Below are 24,675 nucleotides of genomic sequence, written 5' to 3'. Positions count from 1 at the left end.
ATATATATATATTCCCACCCAGGATTCCTCTGTGAGAGAAGACAGGAAGCTATAAAGCTAAAGGTCATTGTGTGAAGACTTGTGTGAATGCTGCTAAATTACTTCTTCCTTGGACTGAAATTCCTAAGCTGTGTAATAATAGGAGTCAACTGAGCCACTGGTCTCAAATCTCTTGTTCATCTCATGTTCATCACTCTTATCTGGTTCTCTCCTAACACAAACACAGATCCTGAGCACTTTCTAGATGCAGAAAGCATGGAGGACAGTAAAAAAAAATTATTCATGCATTCATGATGTATTTGTGGGGAAAACACAATGTATCACTGTCTTGCTTTGTACACCTGCACTGTGAGATGGAGCAAATCACAGATACACAGATAGCTAGATCTGGACGTGAAAAGAACATAACAGACCCAACTCAATTAGGAAAACTATCTTGTGTGGTTCTTTTTAACTCTTTATAGATGTATTAATCAGTTTTCATTTCACAAAATATGTGACATAAAGAACTCAGAAAGATGTGACTTTTAATTTGGTTTATAGTTTCAGTGTCTGCTCACTGGACTGTAGCTTTTGGGTTTGCCTGTGATGGCTTACAGCTTTAGGAGAAAAGCTGTATACTTTAGGAAAGCTGAGAAGGGGAAGGGGGAGGGTGTGTGAGTTGGCAATTTGCTCTCCTAGGACTCTGGTCAATGACATAGCATCCTTCTACCATGTCACACTATCTACAGGTTCTACCGGCTCCTAATAGTGCCACAGGCTGGGTGTACTGGCTGGTTTTGTGTGTCAACTTGACACAAGCTGGTGTTATCACAGAGAAAGGAGCTTCACTTGAGGAAATGCCTCCATGAGATCCAGCTGTGAACAGTCATCAAAGCAGTCTTGTTATGGAGCCAAGGGCTGATATGGGAGTCCTGAACAGAAGCTACATTGTATTGATTTCCTAGGACCACCTGAAGAATAAAACGATTTGAAACTCTAGTGACTAGAACCCTGAGAGCCGTTTATCAAGCCCTGATGTCATTTCCTATCTAGATAAATGGAGTTCTTCACTCCTTCTACTTCCAAGGGTTCCTTAATACTAGACATTTCTGTTCCAAAACAAATATCAAAATTCACAACCAAATCAAATATTCTAACTGAAAGTCTAGACCTTTCCTCTATGGGTTTGTGTGAATCTATTTCAGAATATATGACATTTAAAAAATTTTTTGATGTCCTATATAACTCACTGTATACAGGAAGGTATTTCCTTCTGATCAGAAATTTGGAATTGATCTCTGGCACTGCCTATATATAGCATTATCAAGTGAGAAGTACTGAATCTCGAAAATGAGATTTTCTTGGGCCTTCATTTTATTAGCATATTTTAAGTAATTATGCCTAATTCTGTTTCATTATAGTATTTCATGCATGTGCATAATGCATTTCGAACATATTCACTATTTTCTTCCTCTGTGTTGAGTGCGTATGCGTGTGGTGGGTGAGGATCATGCTAATGTGGAATCCACACTGAGCACCTTTCTTGATTGTTCGCCATCATAATTTTTGAGATACTGTTTCTTACTGGACCTTGAGCTAACTCCTGCTGGATTGGTAATGACTGAGCCCCTGCCATCTACCTGTTTCTGCTTCTGTTCACCAATTCTGTGGGTTGAAACACATGGCACCACAGCTGATATTTTGCAGAGTGCCAAGGACCCTAATGCAATTTCTCCCCTTGATTGTACAAAATGTATCGCCTCAGACAGCATCTTAGTCCCATCTTTCTCTTTTATACCAGCACAGTCAGCAGTCACCTGCTATTCTTTATCACCTATCACACATAGCAGGAGAAAAGTTACACCCCACAGTGATCTACACAATGCACAGCAGGCTAAAGGTACTCAGTATGTGTTTATGCTTGCTTGCCTTCCCTTTCTGAGCCCCACTCTACAGCCAACATAACCATTCACCAAGGATTTCTGATTTCCAGTCTTTCAGCTGGAGTTCTACTATGCTGCGTGAAGACTTGAAATTTTAAGCTTTGAGCTGTTTAAATAAAGAAATTACTCATATATTTTAAAAATATGTATCATTTTATTATGTTTCATGTGATGCAAAATATCTACAGTAAAATAAAATCCAGTTTCTCCAATGGCAACGAAGTGTCTGATGCACCCCTGAAATGGTCAATTCATGAAGAACAGCAAAGCGGCCAGCCACTTGCAATGCACTGTCATCAAATAGTGGACAATCTTACCCCCATACCTCTGTCATTACAAAGGTAGAACATGTAACTTTATCCAGCATCTCTCTTATTATTATTCTTCTGTTAAAAATCTACTCTAGTTTCCGCCACTTTTTTTTTTTAACTTCAACAATCACATTCAAGCCACCTATAGTAATTAAAACCCAAAATGAAGGACAACGATGAATTTCCTGATGGCTTCACTCTCCTTCCCACCACTACGGACAGCCGTCATTCGGACTCGGATCTTGTGGGCTCTAAAGCCTAGGTTGAGAGACGTGTCTGCCCAATGTTCACACCCCTTACCGCATAACCTGATGTCTCTGAAAGAAACCAGTGCCTTTGAGACAACATTCACGGGCTGCTCCCGGGAAACTCTGCCCTTGTTCTATATTTCAGTGAAGGTGTTGGCTCAAATGTGAAGCCAGGTAAAAGAAAAATGAAGCCTAAATGAGCCATTCTCCCCAGTCCCAAGGAATTACTTTGGAATAAAGCTTTGAGACCTTCCATTCAATTCACATGTGGTATGCTATCACTTTTCATGGGCAAAAAGCAACAACAAAAATACCGTGTCTCCCTGCAACTGTTAGCATTTAGTCATGTGGGCTTGTGTTTGGGTTTAACTGATTCGTCTTCTGAGAAAAACAGGACATTTAAATACAAGTTCCATGATGATGAGTCTTACTTTTAAAATAAAATAAAAAACCTAAAGCAGTGTCATTTATAGGAAATAAATCGAAATTTAAATGTTTCATGTGTTTCGTTATTTAATTTCTAGACAGCAATGAGTGCAAGACTTTTCAAAAATGTGATTTATATAACTAAAATCTGAAGGACGAAGTACCACATCATATTTATACATTGCACATCTCAGGTAACACCTGCCAGCTCATGATAGGAACGTGAGCATAATTAAAACAAGAAAAGAGATATTAGAAGCACAGGAAACCGACTCTAGAAGTTCTTCTGGATTTTCCTCACTGATGGGCACGAGTGAGCTCGAATGTCGTTGTGTTTAGAAATGGCTTCATCCAGATCCAACTCAACACCATTGACATTCACTTCCATGCAGCCGCTGTAAAAAGCGTTCACTGGTGTGGCACTGAAGGAAATATCTGTGGAAACAGTGTCTGACGATTAGTCCAATACTTGAGCATCTTATTTGTTTACAGTTAGAAGACTTACTCAGATGTCACAATTCCAAAAAAATTCCTACAGGAAAAATTGCTAATGTGGTTCTGTTCAGCAAACACGTTATGCTGGGCGTGGAGCTCAGCTTATCGTCAGTTCTTCTGACTTCGTAAGTACAATCATTGCCAACCAAACTGAAGGAAAATATTCACACTTAGAGAGGAGAAAAGAACATGTCCTTATGATATTCCACATTTACTATAAATAACACATGTTGGTTTCTCTTTAAACTTGAGCAACATTTCTGTGTAGTTAAATCACCTCTTCAACTGGAAATTGTGGTGTCTTAGAAATCCTTTTTAAATGTCGTGGCAAACACACCTTTGTATAATTTCTGGAATGGTTTTTCTATTTCCCAAGAAATAGTTCCTGGCTGAGCATAAAAGCAAATCATAATAAGGGACTGCCTTTTATGTGACAACACTGCCCTACAAAACAGCCTTTTGGATTGTTCCTCAGTGAGTCATTAGAGGCCATCGGTGCCTTTGGGCTTTGCTGCACTGGACCTGTGTCACCAAGGTTTGTCCTCGTTGTTTAGGTCGCTTCCTTGTCTCCTAAGAACTAGAGTCCAAGAGACCTTCCTCTCTCTTGGCATTTCTTCCTCATGGATTTGAATTCACAGTGGACATTCTCTTGGGCTTCCTTCTCAAAGCACATTATGCCAAAAATAGTCAAAAATTTCTCCCTTAAGCTTTCCAAAAGAGTGACACACATCTGTATCTAGGAGCTAATGCATAGTTTAGGAATCCTCTTTAAGTCTGGCTAATGTCACTGACATTATATATACATTATTTTAACCACAATGCCATTACTCATTATGAAACTAATTTACCCTCAGAGTCTATATAATAGCTAAATATTAATTATAAACAAAAATTAGCTTTAAAAAAATCTTTAAACTCAATTTTCTCTTGATTTTCATTTATTAAAAGGAATTTAAACATGATTATTTATATATAAGTAATTTATTCAAGCACTGGTGGTGCACAACTTTTGGGTATATGTTCTTAATTGATGAGTTAAATATAGAGTAAGCAAGCATTGGATTAGTGATAAATAAATTCAACAAGTGTTTACCATTCTCTTTGGTATAGATCACCAAATGCAGCAAAAGTCTCACGTTACCATTAAAAATGCACACATTGATAAAATGCTAGTATAAACCTCTAAAATAAGTGTAAAGGATATTGGAAGCTTGTCTTCACTTTTAATGCCTTATTACTAAAATTCTGTGTTTTTAAGATATTATCAATTTGACCAGTCATGGTAGTATATGCCTTTAATCCCTGAACTCAGAGGTAGGTAGATCTCTGAGTTCAAGGCCAATCTGGTCTACATAGTGAGTTTCAGGACAGCCAGACCTATATACAAGATATTTGATTCAACACATCTTTGTAGAACGGAAGAAAAGTACCTGGGATGCCACCCAGGTAGGTGACCACGGTTCTTTTCATTGCTTTATCCAAGATGGCGAGTAGCCTTTGAAGATCTTTAGAATAAACGACATCTTTTCTAAGTGGGGTCCACAGTTCCAGTCCATTTCTGTTAACATTACATTTCAGTTGGGATTGCTGATCCGAGCACAGAGATATGTCTTCCAATCGAGCCGCCACTGAATTTTCAACAAATACCACAATATCCTAAACAGTGGAGCAAAGACTTCATATAAACAATACTGAAGGCAAAGCCACTTAGGAAAAGACTCTGTACTTTCAAACCTAAACTAATTCAAACCTAAGCTTCACAAAATGATAAGAGTCTCTACTTAAATGTAAAGTTGCTTAAATTTTGAACAATTAATTTTCAAACATTCATTAGTTTACAAGATCCAGGTTTAATTAAGACGCAATGTGTACTGATTTCTGAAGATTGAGTTACATCAACTGAGTTGTGTGGCTAAATAGAAGAAAGAAACACAATGTGCCTAAGTTGTACTTATGTCTCCATGTCCTAATTTTAAAAGTTATATATGAGAAAGGAAGAGTGGACTCTGTGTAGGGGAAAATTTGAGTGCTTTCATACACATCAAAGCAGAAGAACAGGACAATGTGGGGAAAGAGGCCTGAGAAAGAGACCAGCATTGTAAGCAACACTTACAGTAGGCAGCTGAAGAGTCCCAAACAAGACAAGTGTTCTATTTTGCTGGAATTTTCAAAATATTCAACTTGTTGGAAGTGACCCCTGCTGCTAACTCATAGTTATAAAGAGGAAATAAAAAATTAAACCAAAATAGAGAAAGATGCTATGATGCTTCCCATACAGAAAGTATAGTCTGAAATGGCCTCTTAGGTTAAGATATTTATGGTGAGGGGAAATGTCTATACTTCCTGACTGTGAATTACTTGAGGAAATCATTAACTTTACAAATATTCATATCCTTAACTCAATAAAAGAGAAAGCCAAGGCAGGTATTTGGTGAATTCCTTTAATCTATGCTATATATAATGAAAATACACTTCTCATTGTAATTCTTACCTAGAAAGAATGTATGGAATTATTGTGGATTAAATGAAACAATTTCTACAATTGGGAGGCAGAAAGCAAGTGGATTTCTGTAAGCCTGTGGCTAGCCTCATCTACATAACGAGTTCCAGGTTAGCCACAGATTAATCTGGAACCCATTACATAGAAAGACTGGTGGGGTGGGGAGGAGTGGAGATTGTTACTGAACAGAAACTCACTTCAAATTACACTCTAATTTTCAAAATGAATCCACTGTTTTTGTTGATTGTGGAGCAAACAAGAAATCCAATTTTGGCATAAATTTAAGCTGTTTACAAAAAGTTGCTGCAAGACACAAACAGGAAGCTATTAGCTATTAGCACTACTAGGAACTGGAATAGCATAGATCTCCTGAAAAAGTTTGTTTTTTCTTTGCATCAAAGACTCTCCTGTTCTTCCTAATTCCAAACTGGAGTTAGCAAAAAAGACATCAAGTGGGATATTCTCAGTTTTCTCTTCTTTTTCTGATGTACTTACGGGGTAAAAGATTAACACGTGCAAAGAAGAACAAACAATTACAGCTGCACAGCTGCAAGTGTTGTGTTCTAATATCCTTATTTTGGGTGCAGATGAATTCCCATACTCCTTCACAGGTTCTGTGTATGGGTAGAGTTAGTTCTATACACTTTTGTCATGTCTCCAAGCAGCTTGTGTATGAGTGAGTCGACCTAACCAAAGCTCCAGATGCAAAGGTTTCTCAGTACTCCAATATATTCCTACTCCTTGGAAATCAGCCAACAAGTTGGAACATTAAAGAGGTTCATCTAGGTTGGAAATAAGGTTACCTGAGAAGTTCCGGAGCCAGAATCCACCAAGGACAAGGCAAAGGGCACTGTGCTCCCAGAAACCAAAGCAAGCATGACTCCAGTGTCAGTGGAGGGGCGAATAGTCAAGGTCACATTCATTTGCCAACCCTCTGCATTAGTCACATTATCTATTCAAAATGATAAACAAAGTGGGACAGAATAAAAATTGTTGCAGTTACAATTGAGACAATAATAATTATTAATTATTATAATCTGCTTAATAGTCATAGGTACTTTCTGAAGCACTAAAGACTTTAATGGTTTCTCTCAATGACACACATTACCTAAGCAAAACAAAATACGGTTGTTTTATTTGTTAAATGCAAGTAGTATCCCCACATTTCTGTCCTTCCAAGAGAAAAATTCTGCATTGTGATAAAGACTATTCCACACTTGCCATTTTCTCTTTAACAACTTTTCATCTCAATCACATTCACCAATGTTCAGACCTCAAAGTGGTCAGACCTTATAGCACAGGTTTAGAAGGAAGTTGAATAGATTCCCTGTATTCTTTCTAAGAAAAAAATTAGGGGTACAGAAGTCTTTGCAGGGAAAGGTACAGGGAAAGGTAGATAGTCTTAGAGAAATACCATGAAGTCCACAGTTAGTTTTCAAATTAGGTTGGGAACCTTGGCTCTGTGATAGTGTTGTTTTAATATTTTAATCTTTTGAAAGACTTGGCTAGTTATCTACCAAAGTGGAGTGCAGGCCATTGGACATATGTGTCATTATCATGGCTTTGCTTTTCAAAGAAGACAACAAATATACACTGACTTTGTGTTTTCAAAGTACAGTCATGTAGCACATAATGATAACCTGGCCAATAATGGATACAGATATAAGTCTGTTCTGTGATGTTCACCAAAGGATGAAACTGCTCGATGATAATCAACACCTTTATATAACCTATAATTAACTGTGAAAATATTCTTAATGAGGGAATGTCTATGTTGGATTGGCCTCTGGGCATGTCCGTGGAGGACAGACTGTCTTAATTAAGTTAATTGATGTAGGAAGGTCCAGTCCACTACAGGTGGCAGCATTCCCTAGCCAGGTGGTCCTAAACTGTATAAGAGTGTACATGTTGAGCTGAGCATAAACAAACAAGGAAGTACCACACATGAATTCTTTTCTCTCTACTCTTGAATACGGATGGAATGAGATGTTTCAAGTTCTTGCCTCTGTGACTTCCCTACTATGACCTGGCACTGAAAGCTGAAAGAAAACCCTTTCCCCTCTAAGTTGCTTTTGGAAGTAAAACGAGGACAGACACATTTTTCAGGACATAGTCACTCATTAAAGTTCACAAATAACTACCTAAATTAACCTCAAATACTTTTAAAAATTAGGTTATAATATTAATTAAGTCTTCTTCATTTATTGTGAAGTAATAAATGCATAACAAATTATATATACTACTTGTATATACTCCATACACTTCAAAAGGGTAAAACAAAGGAAGGAATGATTTTCTTTTGACTAAATATTCTTCCATTTAGCTATATATAATGAGAATACACTTCTCATTGTAACCTTTGCCCAGAAAGAATATATGGAATGATTGTGAAATAAATTAAACGAAGTATTTCAAATGTATATTGAAATGAATATCAAAGTGTGTGGAAGTTATAACATTAAACATTACTTATGAAATAAGTTGGTTTCAAATTATCCACAAGATAAGAACATAATTTTTAGCTATAATGTAACTTATTTAAATTTCTTTTTCTGGAAAATTTTCTTTAGCAAATCAGGTTCTGGGAAGGGGACCTCCAGGGATGGCATCTGCTTTCCTTTTTCCCTGGAAAGCCAAATAAGGAAGCTGGAAGCCAGAAAGCACAGAAAGACCCAGAGTTACAGCTAATGGCAGTTAAAGTCCCACTCATGCAGATGAATCTGAAATGAACTAGAGGAACTGCCTACCTATCCCTGGGGCATCAGGAAGGATAACTATTCAAACTGCACCTTTTCTAACAATTACAAGGCTAATACAAAGAAAACTCAATTAACATCACTATTAAGGTTAAAAGTAAATTGAGTTCTTATTAGCATGATTTCTAGCGTTGGGGGATGGGCGATTTGACCTCTAGTGAGCAGGGTCTAGTTGGAAATTGCTGAGTTCTCTCTTATTGCCCTCCATGAGTTGAACAAAAGGGTACCACGCCAATGGCCTGCCAGACTAAGCTTATGCCAGCACTCGCTTTTTAAAACACTCCGTAGACACGTTTTTTTTTTTTTAGGATAATTACACAACAACTGAAAGTAATTGCTCAGCTCTGGGTAGGAAGCCTCTCTTGCCAGGACTGTTTTGCTACACAGCCCTCTGTGCATGACCCTCTGGATGACCCTGTAATGATTTCCACTTAGACCAGAGTCGGGGCACTGACCCTGGACCATCTAGCCAGAAAAACTTAGAAGGCAAGTATTAAAAGAGCCAAACTCAGTGATTGGTGGGAAGGCACCTACTGTGGCTGTAAATGCAGGCTGTTTGGCTCACTGAGCTACTTCCTCTGGTGTTGAAACCACAAGGACTAACAAAAGGCTTTTATCTGAAGTGATCTTTTCTTGCCTACCTTTACCAGCATAGGCCAAGTTGGTAATATGAATAAAGAAGCATTACAAACAACATCAGGGTTGCCAGGTAGACATTGCTGAACTACAGGGGCCACAAGAACAATGGAAAAGTTGCCAGCAGGCTTAGCTGGAAGAGCCACAAGGCAAGCAGCTGCTTGACAGCTGAAGTAGCTGAACAGTTAGAGAAGCCAGAGGAGGAACAGGAAATGGCAGGAGCAGAGAGGGCGGAGAACTAAGGATGAAAAATTAAAGGTTGTAAAGAGCCAGAAAAGAAGCCCTGCAGGCCATGGTTGCTGGAAAAGTTCTAAAAGCTGAAGCACCTTTAGGGACAAAGGGTCTCAGATAGCCCAGAGCCAGGAACAGTAACAGCAGCTGCTGTTACCGGTTGTGGGATTGGGGAATTGCTGGGCTGTGATTACAGAACTAAGGATCCTAGTTCTTAAAGCTTGCAGAAGAGCTGCAACGCTAAAGAGTGCTACCAGCGGTCGCTCTCGCTGCCACCATTTGCTATCATCCAACATTAAAGGACGAAAAGCTGCCCAGGATCAGGACCCCAGGAGCTTTTCATTGCTCAATCTTGATTTCTATGCAGGTAGAGCAAAGATCTCAGCTAGCCTGCTGCTAAGAGGATCTGCCCCCTCCCCCACCCCCACTCCCACCCCTGTACCTGCTTTATCCAAAGTAAAAGCAGATCACTCATCCACCTACCACTGAAACTGACACTGCCCAGTATGGTTCAGACATTCTATATAAGTTTGGATTCCGAATTTGCACAAACGAACCTGAACAGGAATTACAGGCAAGAATGTTTCCTACACCAATAGACCTATCCCTTTGTTCCTGGGACAGCTGCCTGACTCACTGATGGTCAGAACTGCACCTTGCATCTATCTGGAGCAGCTATCCTGCCAAAAAAACAGTGCCTGTACCTCTTAGTGTCCAGACTCTGATCTACTGTTCCTGGACCCAAGAACCGGATTAGGTCGCACATATAATCACTACTAATATATGAAAACGTGTTCAACTTAAGTAGGAATTAGGAGAGTGGTATTTAAATCTATAAAACTTAAATTCGATCCGATTGGGAAACTTATTTTAAGCACAAGCTTTCTGCTTTTGGTAATTTTCGCATTAATAATCTTTAGAAGAAAATGCAGTAAGTCATATATGAATAATATATCTGCAAGATCTTTGACAGAGAAGATCTAGTTCTAAAATTCTCTCATACCAACAAAGTGCCGGATGTGCACTCAGAGATGTTCACAGCCGGTTATTTGTAAAGGTGCACAGACTTCATTATGACCTCAATCTAATGAGGCTTTCAACTCTACTTACAGAAATAAAAAAAAAAAAAATCAATAAATAAAGACATAAATAAATGAAAATCAATCTCTAGTAAAATAGTCCCGAACCAAACAAAACTTAAATTGTATTAGCACACTTTCCAAAGCTATTGAAAAATAATATGTGAAGCTAGTTGATATGCTTTAAAAAGCAATTTATTTGGCTCACAGTTGAAGAAGCTGAACATCTAAATAGCATGATGGCGGCTCTTCTGGGGCTTGGGGTAGATGGAGGGCCTATTACATAGGGAAAGATCTCAGAAAGGGAATGAATCTAGGGAACAGATTCCATCGTGAAAGGCTCTGCTCTATTATAAAAGCCACTCCTCAAGTAATAATTCACTAATGACTCAAATCCTCAATAAACTGAGCAATACCCCTCCATAAACAAAGGAGAGGTGTGCCTATTTCCAGACACAAGCAGTATTCACTTCAGACTCTACTATTGCATGTAAAATAGCCACTCCTTATCCAAAACATTACAGGACACACAAAGACACATGAGGAAGCAGAACACGATAAGGAAACAACATGATCAAGCTCACATGAACACAGATACTGCAAAAAAAGATAGATAGATAGATAGATAGATAGATAGATAATAGACAAAACTTTTTAAAACTAAAGTTTATAATTATGAGTATTTCAAAGGCTCAGAGTGAGCTATACAACCTGTGTAAATACGTAGGCAATTTCATCAGAGCCAGAAATTTTAACACAGGTTAATGAAAATAATAGAAATGAAAACCAATGCCTTCCATGCCTTGATTGGTGAATTCAAACCAACTGCAAAAGCAGTGAACTTTAAAACTGGTCAATTGAATCGACCCTCAATGAACCAGGCTATATGCCAGTAAACTTTACATAATAATGAGCATATTAACCGTCCATAGAGTTTCCCCTACAATACCTGAAAATTTTTATAAGTATTTAACCACACAAGTAAGACAATGTCTGTCATAGCAGCTACTCACTGGGCGATGCTAACAGAATAAATCATCTTAGATTGCCAAGGGTTGTATTTAATGATCAATGAGAAAAAAGAAACACAGCAGAAGTCACTTACTGTAGTCTATGCTGAACTGAGCAATTCCCGAACCAGGGTAGTAGGAGCCCTTCTCCACAGTGAGGAAGCAGTGCTTATTTTGTTTTCCTTCGATTATTTCCTTGGCACCTAAAGCTCCTTGTTTCATCAAATTCCAGCCTCTTATACATCCATCCAGTCGCGGATTAATCTAACGCAGCATGAAAGAAGTTAGGGAGTAGATTTTAAACATATGCAGAAATGGAAAATGGCTTTAATTGTTTCTCAGTGTAAGTTGCATTTGGATGGAAACCCCTTTCTTTGATAGCTTATTAAAATACTTTTAGTTGGATCTAATTGTTTCCTTTCTGATAGACAGTACTTGTCAGTAAACTGACACTATACCACTACAGGCCAGCAGTTGGGTCCTAATGATATTTACAATCTAAGGTCTTATCTGCTTCTCAACTTCAGCCGGATTCAGCAGTAGTTTCTCTCTGTGCTTCTGGAGTGGCCCTGGGCTCTAAGCTGCTTCCTGTTTTTCTGTGTGTGCATCTGCAATATAGGTTAAAGTGGCCCAGGAAGATTCTAATCTCCAGGAACAAAGGGCTCTCGTTCTTTAGGCTTCGCCAAAGCAGGTTCAAGATGCATGGTAGCCATTTTACATATGGTTGATTCTTTTTGAATAATTTGCTTTCTCATTAAATACCGTAATCCATCAATTTCAAAAGTCTGGAATATTCATCCTGGCATAGTTCAGCTAATCCAATTTAGTGCTACATAGAAATCCATTAAAAGTTAAAGCAACCTGCAAGTTGTGAAGACAGAAGGGTAGATAGACATAAAGTAGTAAATACTTAAATTATATCAACCAGTTCCTCTGGCATGACCATGAATTCAAGTGACATTTAAAAAGTCTTCAAAGATAGTGATTAATTTCTTGAACTCTATTCAATGGTTGTCTTAGAAGCATTATATTCAGAACATTGTATTTATCTGCTGTAACTAATACTTCTTATAATGTGTTCAATCCACCCTATGTGCTTGCTACCCATAACCCCAAAATTTATGTCTTAAAATAAATCTAAGAAAGATGTTTGGCTTCTACACATATATGTGTGATATGTGTGTGTGTGTGTGTGATTAAGTGTATGTTTTGTACGCTCAATGGTTGAGTGTACAATATTATAATGAACACTGAGCTGACAACTTGAGAATTTAACACACCTGCTGCTTAATGAGCAATGCAGCCTTTTAAATGGACAGGAAACCTCAAGGCTCATTTTCTTATCTCCTTTCTATAACTTCAGTGGTCTAAAGTTCTTTGCCATGTTCAGTACAAGTTGTCACCCTTGGTATGCTTAGCCAAATGACTTTGCATCGCGTCCTGAAAACACAGCTTCGAACCTATGGCAGGTGAAGGGATACACCCAGGAAGAGAGGAACAAACTGGCTAATAGTTAATAGTTAATAGTTAATAGTTACCGGTTTAATGAGTGCGCTTTCCACCTTCCGAGGTAAGCCTGCGAAGTATATTTTGGTGTCCAGAAATCCATCGGTAGGCCTAAAAAGGCTCCCAAGTTTATTTATATTCATCACAGCCTCCTTAGCTATTTTAATGCTAACACTGTCGTCTAATTCTTCCACAGACACCTACAATTAGAAAGACAAAGCAAGTGTCAATGTAGGGCCACGTGATATACCGGATTGAAAAAAAAAAAAAATCATAGTATCCCACTAAGTAATTTTATATAACAATTAATTTAATATAATTTCTAATTTGTTCAAATTCACTTGGAGAGCATAATTGTGATATCTGTGATAAAAACACATTTTACGGTGATAGAATTTGATCTCAAATTAAAAGCACATCTCACTTAAAAAAACAAACATTCTGAATTACAATCCCATATGCAATAAACAGTTTCAAAAAGAAATGTGAACCTCTTTACCCAAGGAAAGTTCTAAGTACTCTTATTTTGCAACTGATGCACTGTACATACAGAATCAATGAAGTAATAATTTGTAGTATAAATCATAAGAAATCAGTAATGTCCAGCATTCTGAGTATCATACACAAATTATATTTTTTTCAAAATAGAAAACTAGTTTTTGAAAATCAAATGCTTGTTTCCGTTCATTTTTCTGGCTGTCTGGGCTCTCTCCTGCTTTCCTGCTTTCCCATACATGTGGGAGACGTCTAGAAAGTCCCAGAGACCTCGAATGTGACAGTGGGGATGAAAATGCCCAACAGTGGGCATGGGGGACCTGAGGAGACCATGTCCAGTAGACAGACAGGACCCCCAGCGGAGGGATGGGAACAGCAACCTACCTTCAAATATTTTGACCCAGTATTGTTCCTGTCTGAAAGCAATGCAGGGACAAAAATGGAGGAGAGACTGAAGGAAAGGTCATCCAATGACCGGCCTAGCATGGGATCCATCCCATGGGCGGGCACAGAACACTGACACTATTACTGATGCTATGATGTGCTTGACAGCCTAGCATGGCTGTCCTCTGAGAGGTTCTACCCAGCAGCTGATTGAGACAGAGGTCAGGGACCCCTATGGGAGAATCAGAGGACTGATTGAAAGAACTAAAGGAAATGACAATCCCATAGGAAGAACAATAGTGTCAACTAACCGGAACCCCTGGGAGCTCCCAGAGACTAAACCACCAACCAAAAAGCATACATGGGCCCTGGCATCCGTGGCTCCTGGAACATATGTAGCAGAGGACTGTTGTTATCTGGCCTCAGTGGGAGAGGATGTGCCTAATCCTGTAAAGACTTGATGCCCCAGGGAAGGGGGATGCCCGGTGATGGTGGGGACACTGCCTCTGAGGGAAAGGGGACGCGGGATAAGGTGAAGAACTTTGGGACGGGGGACGTGGAGAGGAGCAACATGAAGAATGTAAATAAATAAAATACTTTTTTAAAAAATCAAGTGCCTGATTTTAAAAAAGGTTAGAAGTGACAATAAGCATGACTAGTCAACCTAGCACATCTGAAGCTGGTCACCGCGATTGCTTCACGTAAAAATACGGCACTCACGATGCAAAGGCTTACTAATCAATAACAGAAAGCGAAGCATAGCAGGTAGACACAGTAAAATGTAAACGTGTCCTCATTCAATTTGCCTTGTATTGATTTCTTGGGAATTAATTACTAGCCACTTGAGTCCTGTAGCTGAAACATTTGGTTTTTGAAGTGTGTAAACCACGTCAATATTTTCAAGATGTAGTTTTGCATTTCCGTGTTTTTAAAATGAAGCTGGGCTATTATTCAAGACACATGCTTTTAATTCCTGGACCTGCACACGTGACCCCTGTGAGTAGAAATTTGCATGCAGAAGCTGGGCTCACTCGTAACTCGAGTTATAGGCTGCTTCTATAACGTTACAATGAATAGCAATTTAAAAACACAAACAGAATTTTAAATGAAGACATACAATAAAAAAATGTTCCCAGAATGTGTCCACTGTCCCCCACCCCGATGTCCGAAGCCGCAGTCCTCTTTGCTCTGGGGAGCTGCAACGCTCTCCCAACCTCCATCTTAATCTCCACTGACTACTTTCCAAAAGGCCATCAGATTTTTATCAGAATCATTCTTTACAATGTAAATCACATTCTGTCACTATTCAAAACTATCATAAAATGCAAATCTTCACTGTGGTCCCCAGAGACCTTTGCCCAGGTGGTCATATTATAGACCAGTTTTGACTTCTTTTTTTTTTTTTTTTTAAACTCTTCTTCTCTTCCACTCCAGTGCTTCGACACTCGTCTTCCTGCAATTTGTCAGACATCCCAAACACATCCTCCCCCCTGAGACTGGGAATTTGCCTTTTACATTGCACAGAATCATTTTAGGATCTCACTGGTATTTTTCCTGGCTTGCGCTCTCTCCAGCCACTTCCCAGATGTAACCTTCTCAGGTCAGCCCTGCCAATTTCACAAGCTCGCTGATTATGTGCACACTCAGTGTCACACCAGTGCCTAGACTTGCTTTCCTCTTTCTTCACAACATCAATAAGAACTTGACATAATGTATCTGTAGTTTGCTGCTCAGTGTTACAATGTAAGATTCATGTGAACAATGACTGCTTCACACATCCTTGTAGGCTTACTGGGAAGACTAAGAATTAGCTAATATAGGGCTTAATAAATACCCATTGAATGAGTTACAATACCAGTATTGGGAACATACAAAGTCACTTATCAAGCAACATTATTTCTTTATGTATTAGCCATGATAATTGTTTAATCTCTACATCTCCTAAATGGAAGTTCTTTTTTTTTTTTTTTCATTTGGATATCTCTTTATTTCTTCTTGCCAAGAGGACTTTGAGGACATGTCTTAGATGACAGGACTGTAGAGAATACCTTAGAGATAAAGGTAGGACAGACAAAAAGGCAGATGACAGAAATCTCAGGCACATACATCTGACAGACTCAAATATGCATGGATCTGTAAGAGAATCCATCCAGGACAACCAATACACTCTCAAAGATATTGTCACCAAAGATTCTATTACCAGATTGTAGGTGTTTTATCACGTAAATGTAATTTTGTTAATACTGGCCACAGCTATTCTTTAAAGAATCTATTTTTGTTCAGAATTCTGCCTTTCAAAATTTGTAAGCTAGGGTCTAGAGATGTAGCATGTTGTTTTAAAAATCAAGCCATGCTAAACTGGCTAGGCAACCCCCATGTTTCCCATGGCTTAGCTTGCTGCCAGTCCCCTTGCACTTCTCAGACATCCACCTTCCTGTGACTATCCTGCAGAAAGTCAGCTACCACTCACTCAGATTCCCTTAGCCACATAAATTGATAACATTAGAGACTTGTAATATAGCAGTCATATTTATAACAGTAAATCTTCAACCCCAAAATGCTCACACAAAGAATACAAAACTCAATTGATTTAAATACAAGCTACATACCTAAATTGAACAAATGTACCCTACATTATTTTATTGCCCATCCATGAAATCTCTAGCTACTTGTAGCTTCTCCAGACCATGTGGATCAGCTCCAAGTTCTTATGCTTCATAAAACAATTCAGGATTTTGTTGTTTTTAAAATACATTTTGAAAATCTGAAATAATTTAAAACTAAGGAAGCAAATGCCATGGAACAAGTGTTCAGTTTATAGACTGATGTAAATGAATGTTTTTCAGTTAAGGTGACACACAAACATGAGTGCCTGGGTTGGTTTCCCTAACACTGCTGGCTCTGATGATGATCACCCATCATTCCAGGGCTAGGAGGCAAGGACAAGGACGCCTGGGACTTGATAACCAGTTAGTCTTGCCAAATCAGTGAACTCCAAATGAGAGATCCCTATCTCAAAAAATAGAGTACAAAGCAAGAGGAAGGCACCAGACTTCAGGTTAAGCACATACTCACAGGTAAGCTAGTATTTATGTACATGGACACACACACAAACACAGACACACACACTCACTCACTCACATACTGTATAAATCTTATATAGGGCGATTTAAATTAAAGCATGAACATATCACTCAATACTAGTCTAACAGAACGGAACGGAAGCTGCTTCCCGTCATCTATATACCGACCACCAAGAGCTCCACATTTAAGGTGGAGATGCTTGAAAGAGCAGCAGAAGGCTGAAAGAAGGTGTGGCTCTCCCACACTTCTCCCCACTGCCAAAAAGGAGAGATCTTTTTCTCCAAGAAAAGTCCCACTTTTAGTTAAACTGGTTAAAAAGATTAACTCAATTATTAATAGAAAAGAAATTGATAATATTGTATGAAAATGTTTAAAGTCGTCTGGTTACTAAATCTCCTAAGTATAATGCTATTTGCTCTACACTCGCTACTTAACTGTATACATAAACATAAAACTGAATTAACCTCCTGGTGCTGCTACTTTAGGCATTTCTCTAATTTAAAAATTCTCATGACAACTAAGGGTGGTTTTCTTTGATTAGGCATAATCTTTATATTAACTTTACCTGCTAATGATTCCTGACCTACAGGGAGGCCCCCAATTCACCCAAAAAAACAGCTACTAAAAAGAACAAAAATTTTAAAACAGAGCAGTTCAAATATGTAACATGAAACAATTTTTCAAATCACTACCAAGACTAATCATGTGTAGAATGCATTGGTTGACCCAACATATTTTGGTTTGCTCCCACTTTACAATCAGATTATAATTTTACAAAAAGTGCATCCAAATAAGGAGATTAATTCTGAAATCCCAAACATACCATATTCCATATGCCATTGTTAATAACATTGCCTCCAGTTGTGATTTGGGTCGAAAACTCATTCTTAAACTGAACTTCAATCTTCCCATCACGAAGCGCAATCAGGAGCCAATTTGCGTGATCGAGAGATTCTGCATACAGTATGATGCCCTCTGAATCGTACGTCCGAAAATCAAATTCAGCTGAAAACCTAAACAAAGAGACACTCTTCTTGTGAGAGATTCAGAAGGTTCAATGGCTCCCCTAACACACACACCTTGGACTGACAAATGGTAATATACGAAAAGAGAAAAAAATTCCCTGAGATTTAAAAAGAATTTTGAAAAAAAAAAAAAAGCAGCATTAAATTGTTCACAGGTTGTTTCTGGTTCCATATGTATTTCAAAACCTGATTATTTTGTTTTCTTGATTACTCTTGTAGTCTTTTCCTCAGTGAGTCAATACATTGCTAGTATTTTTTTTCATTCATGGTTTGTCTTTTGAAGATATGTATTTTGTGTCAGATACTAGAATTAATACATGTACAGGAATATTTATACACTCTACATGTATGTTTGTAAGTGTATGTATGTTTGCATGTATATGTACATGTGTATGTATGTGCTTGTGCATGTGTATGAGTGTACTGCATCCATTAGTGACTAGTGAAAGATGTTACAATGACAGTCTTGGTTTATGTAGCCAAAAAAAAAAATCATATGCTCCCTATGATTTCATATATGCCAGAAAAGAATCACTCACAGAGCTCCATAAAATAGATTTTAGATTATTAAAAATATAAGTAACCTTTCCTGTAATCATTAAAAAGGAGCACCATGGCTCTGCCTTACCTCAGGACAGTACTGTAAGCCTCAAGGTCTGACCAACAAACAAACAAACAAACAAACAAACAAACAAGTAGTGACCACAGAGAACCTTTGTAGTTTCCTGACAGTTTATATAACACACCAAGAGTGTGAGAGCCATGATCAGAATGCCCTGTGCCTTTGTTCCTTCTATGGAAAAAACGCCATGAGTTTATGAGGAAGAAGAGGCAGGAATATGTGGTAGTGTCATACAAGAAGCTAGAAGAGCAGAGTAAGGGATTAGCCACACTGAGGAAAATGGCTGCCAGGAAAATAGGGGCCCCCTCCTTTCAGCTGCACAAAAAGTCTCACAGGCAAGACAGGAAGGAATTGAAGGAGGGAAGGAGGGAAAATAAAGGCAGAAAGGAAGAAAAGAAAAAGAGAAACGCTTTCCAAATGTTGTAATAGCATAAATCACTGAGGTAGGATGTCTAAGAATTAAACTGAACAAATATAGCCTAGCTAGTTGTTGGGGGACAGTGTACTCTAATAACACTTGCTATCATCAAGACTCTGGGCATGTGTCCAGCACAGCTACTACAGGGAAGGACAATCGTAAGGATTCTGTGTATTGACGGCCCGCCCTCAAAATGTGTTCTTGAGAATCAGCCTGAAGATTCCCAAGGCACTAGCTAATAAAGATGGTTTTTAAAACAAAAACAAATAGGAAAAAGGAAAATTAGTTGTATAATTATTATATAAACTAAGTAAAATAATTTGTGTTAAAGACTCATTGTTCATAGCAAGTCAACAAAAAAAAATAGATATTCCATCATCACGTATTAATAGTCACAAAGGCAATACTTGTAATGAGGACAGACCATCCTCAAAGGAAATAAAGAACAGAAGGCAAAATAAATATCCCTGTAGCTTAAATTTCCAAGAAAATATCTGAAAGAGATAAAATGTGAACTGTGTTGGATGCATAACACTGTAACAGGAATGCACTGGCCTGTTTATATTTAAACACACACACACACACACACACACTAGAACTATTTCCTTTGGCATAAGGACGTATGTCCTTCCTCACAGTTGTCTGAGCATTTGGCTGATGTTGAAAATGAATGATCTTGCCAAGAATTAAATCTGTGTTTGGTCACGATCTTCCAGAAGTTGATCCTATTATGGAGATAATTTCCTTTTCTTTGAAAAATAAAGCTAAATGGTATTTCAAAGAGTCATGTTGTGCATATGTTCTTCCTGGAATACATCACTGCATCCTGACTCATTACTTTGGGGATCGATTTATTCTGTTTCAAAAGTATTGTACAGTTGAAAAGAGACAGAATTTGTCAACATTTGGCAGGGCAAGAGGAAGCAGTTGGTTATGGAAAACAGAGGTGAAGGGATTTGCTTAAAGCAAGTTTATAAATATTCATCAAGCTGTGCCTTTAATATGTGATGTATAAAAGATATTACACTTCTGAAAGTGGAAAGTAAATAAATCAATGAAGAAACTAAGGAAAAAATTGTTTTCCTAATTCTGATCCAATGTTAGATATCAAGTCAGAGTGAGTTGTCATAAAGAAATAAATAATCTCCAAGTAAATACAGATATATTTTAACACGTTTCTCCTTTACTTTCCTTGTTCTTATAGCAAAGTGGGATTTCCAATAATCCCTATCACTAAAAATAATATTTATTTGGAAATGTTTGTGGTGGAAACAAATATTCAGGACAATGAAACACACCCACTTAACTGAATCTTAGAATAAGTTTTAGTATTTATTCATGTAAGACTTCTACACATTCAATTAAACTGATTAGAGAGCAATCAATGTTTAATGAAACTTAAACATGCATGATCGTATAATTAGTAGTATACTTTGAAATTTAAGCTCTAAACTCAATTTTAAATAATTTTCTCTTCTCTTTATAACAACAAAATTCTAATTTATTGCTTGTAGCTTAAACATGTATGAATTGAGACGTTAACATGTGCGTATTTGACAAGGTAGAATCATGACTGAGGAGCACACACAAAAAACGCTCTCCCTAATGTCAATCTAACTACAAGAACAAAAGTTGAGGCATTTAGATTGCCAAACTAAGTAACTATTTCTTTAGTCTATTACTCAAGCCTCCTTGTTAATGTTTCTTATTACTTTTGAAAATAACGATACTCCATCTGTTCACTGATTTTTCACTTGTAATGTATAAAAGAAGAATGAACATTTCACAATTGAGTTAGGTCCCCACTCCCAGCTTCTTAGTAAATATGTAACCACTGGGAAATGGAAAATGGCAGGAGAAAGTAAGTTTGCACTGGCAGAGTCAGTCTCTGCAGATTTGAAAAGGTTTTAGTGTGAAAGCTACACGTGTAAAGATCATCGAAATGGTAATATACCTAAGTCATCACATTGATGGCAGATCTACAGCTCCCAGTCTTCCGCCTCTCTTTTATACTTGACGGTTTAACCTGTAGGAATTCCCACTGACATTGGATCCTCACCTGGTGATATCTGGCAATCGAAATTTCAGATATAAGACAACCCCTGCAAACTGCTCGGCCAAGTATAATAATTCATAATTTTTGTCAAGGTCCAAGGAAAGGCACACTGGAATACCCTAGAGAAAGCAAAAGGGATGGATTAATGTGTGCTGTTTGTTTTCTCTCTTTAGTTCTCAAAACAGCCTCTGAGGTTCTTGCACAATACAATGTCTTTGCAAACCACAGTAACTGTCTTCCATTTCCTTGTAAAACTCCTGCACAATGCCTTCAAAAATACATGTGTGTGGCTTTAGATTATCTTTACTATTTCTTTCACATGCCACAGTGCTAAACACAAACCTTCTCATCAAGTTCCAGCAAGTGTATCTTCAATAAACTGTACAATTGCTTGCATTAATTATATCTACAAATTATTCATTTGGTTATTAAAAAAAAAGACTATTGTGAGGGAAAATGTGCTATCTAGATACTCAAGAGAATACTGCCAACCCGGGAGGGAATAAAACTAAGTTAGCATCTCATTGTCTAAGAAATTTACATGAAAATGACTTGCAGTCATGTGATCTTTTATCAAGCATTTGTTTCTTAAAGCTCAACAGGAATATTAAAGTAGAAAATTACCAAGAGATGAGATTTTTGGCTACAAAGAAGGGCTTTTACAACTTATTCTGTATAGTTATTAAATAAAGCCCTCCCCGGGGGAATTCATAGCCACTCCAATGTGAATAGTGGTATGTTCTACAGGACATACGGAAATAATAAGCAATTAAGCTATAAAATAAGTCCTACCGCATGGCCTCTCGAGTTGCCTCAGAATTACTACTTATATCCATGAACCTTCTGATCTTTCTCAAACTTTCTTCACATGGGTAGTATGATTTTTAAAAATATTTTTTTCTGAGCATATAGTGACTCATCTTGGTTGTATGTATATGTGTGTGTGTATGTGTGTGCATGCGCTCATGTGTGTGTGTGTGTGTGTGTGTGTGTGTGTAGACATAAAAGTTATAGGTGGTTATAGTTATACACAGTGAAGTCATTATTTAGGTATTTTAAACAGTCTGCCTCATAATCATATATAATTTTGCATTTACATGTTTTAGAATGCAAGAATAGAAAGAATCACTAGCATGTGTGCCTTATTATTTCTAAAAGAAATAAAAAGGAGGGGGTGAGAGGGGTCAAATGTTGACTTACTTATTCAATAAGGGAAAAATTAAAACTTCCTGCCAATTGATTTCTTGAGTCAATTATGCATTTAATGTGAGTGTTAAAAAGTTTGAGACACTCTGGTGAACACAATTGCTGTCTCTTAATTGTGATACATTTATTGTCACTAAATCTTGTGACAAGTTTGTTTCCACCAGGAAGATTGTGAACACTTATGAACACAGACAAGCAATGGGCATGCTGGCCAGAATGTGATACAGAAGGAAGCCATAAAATATTCTTACTAATTCCTATGTCATATTCTATTAGTGGGACTAGGGTACACTGGAGATGGACACCTTCTTTATAATCAGCACCTTGTAAAAGCAGAGTTGAATTGCCAAGCTTTAATTACTGGTCAGAGAAATGAGTCCTGAGTCCTATCTCTGGGACTGGGAGGAGAGATGCCACGCTGAGAATGCAGGGACGTCATTAATGGATAACTATCTAAAGCGTAAGTGGTAGTATTCCAGGTCCCTAACACTTCATAATGGATAACTACCTTGCTTTCTGAAGAAGATCAAAGGCATACCATTGCCCTCTCAAGTGAGAGTCAATCATGTGGGCAGGAAAATGGAACTCAGGAGAGCTGTCTGTTCTAGAAATTTTACACGTCTTTTAAAAGATACAGAAGAAGAAGAGAATGAGGAAGAGGAGGAAGAAGACTAAGCTACATAAGGGCACAATGTATTGTCTAGTAATTGTCCACTCTCGCCTTGTGAGAGTATTCTTCATTCTTATCCCTTGAGAGCCATCAGCTCTGCAATGTTCTGGCTACTTACTGCTCTTACCCTCTGTGAATTTGTCTCCCTATTCTATGATGACCTCACCTATCTTCCACTTCCACATTGTGTTCTATATTTCAACTGAATTCCTTCAACAAAGATCATTAGGCCAAGGATCAGGGATCCTGGTAACACCGGGATCTCTCATTTCCGAAAACAGGAAACAGTTTGGGGTTGTTTTCTTCTCACTTCTGTGTTAGCCCTGGCTCACCTGGAGCTCCACCTGTAGACCAGGCTGACGTCAGAGATCCCCCTGCCTCTGTCTCCAAGGTGCTAGGATTAAAAGCGTGCACCACCATCCCCAACTTGGTAAGAAGGTTCCGATTTAGAAGGTTTACCTCACAACTCTTCTGATCTTGGGCAAGTTTGAATCCTTTCTTCCCATCACAGTAACAAGAGTAGCCTCCAGGAAAATTGACGCACAATTGAGCACACATGTTCTCAGAGCATTCGTCGACATCTGGGATGAAAAAAGAACCCTTTATAGCTTCTAAATGTTCGATCCAATCGATATAGGTGCAGTTCCTTAGAAAACAGAGTAGCCATGACAGCATATCTAAACATTTGACCTAGAAATTTCTTGGAGTTCCAAATGCCATTTTTATGAATATATTCCAAATATTTTTATCGTTTTCAATAATTAGTAATAGTGTAGTAATTATGCTAACTTTCTGATTTTCAACTTAGGGTTTGCACTGTCATTTGTGATTATAAGAATTTCATTAAAAATCATCTCCCAGTTCCTTGTTTTGAAAATAAGGGATAACTGTAAAAGAGAAGAAATCAGGAGGATAGAGGTGAAGACATGGAAGGAGAGATGGTAAAAGAAAGGAAAGCTGACCTTAATGGACTAAAAGTTAGATCAGTGGACAAACTTACAATACCAAGAGCACAAGACTCTTTCTAATAATATAATAAGGCAACAATTAATACTGACCATATTGGTTTTTATTCAAAAGAGATAAGGGATAGTTTATTTTCTAATCCAGTAGGAGTAATAGTGTCCCAGAGCACATAACTGATGTGAGCATAAATCCCAAGTTCCAACATGGAAGCTATTTTATGAAATTTTTACAGTAAGAGAACAAAGAAACGGATAACTCAAGATACTTGTTAACACACTAGTGAAAACATTAAGGTGATAAAGCAAGTGGATAGGCATCAGATGTTATCTTTTTTTATTTTGTTTTGTTTCATTAAGTTAATAAACTCCCAAGAGTGTTTATCTGTTAGTCACGGGATGTTTAGTCTAACACAGAGGTGGTTATTTAGAGAACTCCCCCCAAGGTAAATTGTAGGTAGGCTCTGGACGTGCAACAATTAGATGTCTTCATAAACTGGACTTTTAACCAATCTATCACCCTTTATAGTTGCAGCTTCTTTCTAATAATTCAGATGACAGGACTACCCACCATGCATACCTAGACAGAATTCTCTACCCATTCATTTGCTATCTGGTTGCCCTCATGAA

General features: G+C 37.9%; 1 protein-coding gene across 1 annotated transcript in view; it reads right to left on the bottom strand.

Annotated features, from left to right (window-relative positions):
• Positions 1-2,082: 2,082 nt before the first annotated feature.
• Positions 2,083-24,675, bottom strand: part of Pros1 (protein S) — a 66,685-nt gene continuing 44,092 nt past the window's right edge. Inside the window, exons 8-15 of the mRNA XM_021209697.2 lie at positions 23,543-23,664; positions 21,211-21,326; positions 17,910-18,099; positions 13,156-13,323; positions 11,713-11,881; positions 6,709-6,857; positions 4,836-5,061; positions 2,083-3,345 (exon numbers count right to left, since the gene is read on the bottom strand). Coding sequence (XP_021065356.1) covers positions 3,185-3,345; positions 4,836-5,061; positions 6,709-6,857; positions 11,713-11,881; positions 13,156-13,323; positions 17,910-18,099; positions 21,211-21,326; positions 23,543-23,664 — 1,301 coding nt within the window. The 3' untranslated portion in view covers positions 2,083-3,184. The remainder of the gene's footprint in view (positions 3,346-4,835; positions 5,062-6,708; positions 6,858-11,712; positions 11,882-13,155; positions 13,324-17,909; positions 18,100-21,210; positions 21,327-23,542; positions 23,665-24,675) is intronic.

Source organism: Mus pahari, chromosome 12, assembly GCF_900095145.1.
Source record: "Mus pahari chromosome 12, PAHARI_EIJ_v1.1, whole genome shotgun sequence".
In the NCBI taxonomy this organism is placed as follows: Eukaryota; Metazoa; Chordata; class Mammalia; order Rodentia; family Muridae; genus Mus; species Mus pahari.
Note: the sequence above shows the minus strand (reverse complement) of the source record. Positions and strands in the feature narration are given on the sequence as shown.